This window comes from Orycteropus afer, unplaced genomic scaffold (genome assembly GCF_000298275.1).
Source record: "Orycteropus afer afer isolate SDZICR_OR568_19922 unplaced genomic scaffold, OryAfe1.0 scaffold00266, whole genome shotgun sequence".
NCBI classification, from domain to species: Eukaryota; Metazoa; Chordata; class Mammalia; order Tubulidentata; family Orycteropodidae; genus Orycteropus; species Orycteropus afer.
This window is the reverse complement of record NW_006921853.1, coordinates 1,902,161-1,905,084: the sequence shown is the minus strand read 5'-3', so window position 1 is coordinate 1,905,084 and position 2,924 is coordinate 1,902,161. Positions and strand designations below refer to the sequence as shown.

General features: G+C 50.7%; 1 protein-coding gene across 1 annotated transcript in view; it reads left to right on the top strand.

The window, feature by feature from the left end:
• GSG1L (GSG1 like) overlaps window positions 1–2,924 on the top strand; it is a 139,730-nt gene that overhangs the window by 99,560 nt on the left and 37,246 nt on the right. The window contains exon 3 of the mRNA XM_007950165.2: window positions 1,525–1,692. Coding sequence (XP_007948356.1) covers window positions 1,525–1,692 — 168 coding nt within the window. The remainder of the gene's footprint in view (window positions 1–1,524; window positions 1,693–2,924) is intronic.

Genomic DNA, 2,924 nt, shown 5'->3' with positions numbered 1-2,924 from the left:
TGCTTGGTAAGGTAGAGGGTCAATGAAAGAGGGGAAGGCCTTCGACGAGATGGATTGACACAGTGGCTACAACCATGGGCTCAAGTATAGCAAGAATCATGAAGCTGGTGCGGGATTGGGCGGTGTTTTGTTCTGCTGTGTATGGGATCATTATGAGTCGGAAATGACTCGACGGCACCTAACAACAACAACAAATACTCATGTTTCCCTTCTAAGGTACCCTAAGCCTGGCAGAGAGAAGAGCAGTGGGTATAGGAGGCGGTCTGTACCTGACCCTTGGGAATACAGGGGCAGTGATGTGCAAAGGCTAGATGGTGGGCAGGAAGTAGGGAGGCCTGAGGCTCTGAAATAGTACAGGCTGGCACCAGCAACAGTGAGCCCTTAATTTGGAGCAAACCAATGATTAAGGCAGAGTCCAGGGAACAGAGACCCACATACAGATCAGGTGTGACTGGACCAAGGCAAATTACCCCATTTCTCCTACTAAATGTTACTGCACAGTCTTGGCCAGAGGAATCAGGCAGGAGGGCGTTTCTAGAACAGGAATGGTCAGAGAAGCGCTAGCACCTGGCTGGGTGAATCTTCTCGTTCCACATGCACCTGCTCCTTCTTTCTGGATGTAGACAGGACAGATTCTCTAGCGTTGGCCTGGCTCACCATAAACATCAGATGGGGGCAGCCAAGGTCCCACCTGTGGATAGAGACAGTGTCGCAAGCCAATAGGCCATTATACTTAATCTCCCAGAGGGAGAGCTTGGAAATCCAAGTCATAGAGAAGTGGGTAGTGAAAATGTTAATCAAAATAGTGATGATAGCAAACTTTCTTGAGTTCCTACCATGCGCCAGGCACTGTTCTAAGATGTTTCTAATGAATCATCTCCTGTAATCCTTACAACAATCCTATTATTATGTCCATTATATAGTGGACATGAAGAATATGAGGCAAAGAGGTTAAGCATCTTACCCAATGTTATACATGAACCCATGAATTTAACCCTTATGAAAAAAAAAAAAACCAGCTTTTAGAATGTCTGGTCCTCTTTGCTTCTCCATCATCAACTCCAACTAATCTCATGCTTTTTTCCACTCTAGCATCCCACACCTCCTACAGGGTGGGATGGATGCCCCCTAATGTTCATGCCTTTGCCACAGCTGTTTCCTTTTCCTGGAATGCCCTTTCCTGTGGCAAACTCTCACTTATCCTACAAGACCTGGTGTAAGCCTTTCTGTATGCTGTGTAACTCTTCCTGACGCCAGCCCCCTTGGGCAGAATGATTCTTTCTCCTCTTGCCTCCTAATAATGAACTCTGCCATATCAGCATCACAATGCACAGATAATGTTGTGTCTCCCAGACCAGAGTGAGTGGAGCAGGAACCATGTCTTACTCTTCTGTACTGTAACACTTGCTTGGGGTCCTGCCTGGGGAGGCAGCAATGCAGGGAGGAAGGAAGGTTTGATGGGTGGGAGATTTCCTGTCCCCTGCCCACCCTCACTGTGGGATCTCTCTCCTGATCTCTTGGCAGCCTGGCGTGGGGCTCCTTTACCTGCTGCATGGCAGCCTCCGTGACCACACTCAACTCCTACACCAAGACGGTCATTGAGTTCCGGCACAAGCGCAAGGTCTTTGAGCAGGGCTACCGGGAAGAGCCGACCTTCGTAGACCCTGAGGCCATCAAGTACTTCCGGGAGAGGTCAGTGTATATATGGTCACCTCCAGCCACTGGGAATATGAAGCTCAGGGCCTGACTCCAGTGGCCACAGGGCCACAGTCAAAAACTAAAGTGAGTGATCTGATGAAGGTTTTCTGGGGCATGGTAGGGAGGAAGATGCAGACAGGGTGAGGCAGAATTTGGAATATCTGGGACATTTTAATGTTTCATAGAGCATGAGGTTGCCTTGGGCTTGTGTGATTGGAGGCCTGAGAAACCCAGAAGGGACCTAAGTTTGAGCATTTGCTATTTGACACGATGCTTCTTAGGACCATGACAGAAGTATAAAGAGGCTGAACCAAGGTACCCTTCTTGCACTCTGTCACAGCAGTGAGTGAAAAGAACCCAGCATTGGGATTGGTGATGGCTGCTAGAGGAGGAGGACTCCTCAGGGTCAGGAACCACATCTGATCACCTGAGTCCTCAGAGTCCAGCTGGGAATGGAGGAGGTGACAATAAATGGTAGAGAGATGAATGGATGGATAGATAAGTAGGTGGGCAGAGGGGTGGATGAGTGGGTAGGTAGATTAATGGATGGATGGATGGATGGATAGATAGGTGGGTGGGTGGACGGATGGATGGATAGGTTGGTGGGTGGGTGGGTGGATGGATGGATGGGTGGATGGGTAGGTGGATGGATGGATGGGATGGATGGGATGGATGGATGGATGGATGAGTAGAAGAACAGATAGGCAAATGACTGGATGGCTGGATGGCAGGATTTCAGAAGCTGAAGATGTCCTTGGGCAGAGCTCCTCCCAGACACCGTCTACTGATGAAGGTGCTCAGAGCATCAGCAGCCTGAGACCTGTGCTTTCTGAGCCCTCCGTCCCTCCCAGTGGTCCTGCTGTATCTGCCTCACTCTCTACTCCTGTCCTCCTGGATCCATCCAAAGGTGCTCTTCACCACAGAGGGCTAGCCACCAAAGGCCGTTCTTCTGTCTGCCTCCAACCTGCACCCCTTTAGCTTCTCTCGTCTCTTCTGGGCTGAGGGTTGGCTGCTGGGCCTGGTCGCTCCTCAGCCTTCCTTCAGAACATCCCCAGAGTAGATGTGCCTGTGTGCATGGCAGGCCCTACATCATCACAGCATATGTCCGAGCTGCATCTGCCTCTCAGGCCTGTCTCCATCAGTGGCAGCCGAGGCAGGGACAAGGTTGCTCGGACTCACATCTAGGCCACACCCCAGCCTGTCTATCCCGGGCCCCTGTCCCTCTA